At 45.3% G+C, this 2,069-nt stretch overlaps 1 protein-coding gene across 1 annotated transcript; it reads right to left on the bottom strand.

Moving 5' to 3' along the window:
* Positions 1-644: 644 nt before the first annotated feature.
* LOC133892088 (probable transcriptional regulator RABBIT EARS) lies at positions 645-1,087 on the bottom strand. The gene has a single exon (XM_062332834.1). The coding sequence runs from the start codon at positions 1,080-1,082 to the stop codon at positions 747-749; it is 336 nt and encodes a 111-aa protein (XP_062188818.1). The 5' UTR covers positions 1,083-1,087; the 3' UTR covers positions 645-746.
* Positions 1,088-2,069: the final 982 nt, after the last annotated feature.

Raw genomic sequence — 2,069 nt, 5'->3', positions numbered from 1 at the left:
TGTATCACCAAATAAGTGAGCATCTATTAGTAAATCAATAGCCTTTACGTAGATTGGGAAGATCATAGTGTGCGAACTAAAGAAAACTATTTCTCTCCCAAGGAAGCAGATTGAAGAGACAAACTAGCCAGAGTTCCTTCTGATAGCTAGGAACTCTGGAAGCAAATATTGCATAGACAAAGCTTGATATATTAATACACAGAACATTTTTCTTATGACCAAGGGGATTTTTTTCACACTCCGGCTATGCAAGGTTTTAACCCCGGCCACCGATTACTTTGGTACTTTTTTTGGAGGGGACAATAAAGCAACCGGACGGCTTCAAAATTTTGAGTAAAATCAACAAAGAAAAAGAATGTAAAGTAGTTTAAGTGATGCAGCAGAGCACAAACTCAGATTAGAATAGCTTCATCCTTCTTCTGTGCTACAAGGGGCGCTGATCTATAATATTTTTGTTCTATCGAACCTGTCACTCTTGTTCTCTTGTATTTTCCGTCTGAACTGGGAAGTTACAATGCATTCCACACACTTATATGCATCAACTACCAAACAAGCTAGGACTTCAAGAAATTATCGATCCCGCTACACCAATCACTTCCTCAATCAAGTCTTGGTAGCTGACAAGCATGAACCGAACTACCAAATGAAAATCAAGCAACTAAACAAGTAGCATAATCGACTTAGCTTCGTACCTATTGATCAGCACACAGCTGATTCCTTCACTACTTTAGCAAATTTGAGGTCTGCTAGTTATAAGGATAGCTCCCAAGCCTGAGCTCCAAGTCAACGCCAGCCCTGCTATCCTCGTTCCTCCCCAGAGAGAGCCCCAGGTGCACATCCCTTCCGTACGTCCGGGCGCCGCCAGAGTCATCTTGCTGCCACCCCGGAGCGTCCGGCGGCGCCGTCCCGGACTTGCCGCCGCTACGGTCCTTCCGGTGGATGTTCATGTGGCCGCCGAGCGCCTGCGCGTTGGTGAACCCCCTCTTGCAGAAGGAGCACTCGTAGTAGGCCCCTGCGGGCGCCCGCCTCGAGCCCTCGCCGGACGCCTCCGGTGAACCAGCCTTGTTGAAGCCACCTTCCATAGAGCAAGTAGCTAATACTGTACTATGGAATATGGACCGTGTGCAAGGCTCCAAGCTACTTGTGTAGCGAGTGAAGTTTTTAGGGTTTTGGAGAGGCTCCAAATGCAACAAGGGCAGGTGCCTTATATAAAGACACAGGTGCAGCTGCAGGTTGCTGGCAGCTAGCCTAGGAGTGATGGACACGGCCTTGACTTTTAGTTTTGGCGTTTGGATGGGGACAAGTATAAGTAAACTATTCGGCCGGCCGGCCGGCCGGCATTGCCATTCTAGCCTGCCGCCCGAGTACAGTGCGAACGGTTCTTGTTCTCCAGTTTCGAGTGGTCCGTAATTAGTACCTGCACGCATTTTGTGTAGCGAAAGTATATTATAAGACAAGGCATACAAAGAGAAGTTGTTGATTCGTATGCTGATTATTGTTAGCTCAGCCGTTTCTGCTCCAATGTTAGTTTTGGAGCTTATGTTGCTTTCACTCGGATGCTCCTGAGTCCTGATGCAGTGGCCGGTCTCTATACATGTCTCACTCCCCTGGATCTATCTCAATTTCACATATTTATGACCATCCAATCAAACATGCGGTAGTCTTGTTTCATAGAGCGCTATCGATCTCTACTTCTCACATACCTTGGTTTTATAACGGGAGGACAATGTTTGCTCGTACAGAGCTAAATTATGTTATGTGAGGAATTACCAATTTCTTGTCGAAAGAAGGTGATGCAGATTGTGCCCAGTTTTGATATGGACACGTTATTTCTCATGTATTCTTGAGCTGCACACTGGCTTAAGGGCAATCTGAACTCTACCTTAAACGACAGATTTTTCTACCTAGTACTAGAGCAACTTTGTATTAGGTAACCACTGAAAAAAAAACTTTGTAATGGGTAGACTACTTCGCTGTCACCATTATCGAATTAACAAAGAATAAATGTGACATCAAGGAAACAATTTCCTATGAGTTTTCCTTTGATTAATCATCCGATCCCTTGGGAC

This window comes from Phragmites australis, chromosome 15 (genome assembly GCF_958298935.1).
Source record: "Phragmites australis chromosome 15, lpPhrAust1.1, whole genome shotgun sequence".
NCBI classification, from domain to species: Eukaryota; Viridiplantae; Streptophyta; class Magnoliopsida; order Poales; family Poaceae; genus Phragmites; species Phragmites australis.
This window is presented reverse-complemented; position numbering and strand designations above follow the sequence as displayed.

Coding starts and splice junctions, on each gene's coding strand:
- LOC133892088 (XM_062332834.1), bottom strand. CDS start 1,082: ATGGAAGGTGGCTTCAACAAGGCTGGTTCACCGGAGGCGTCCGGCGAG.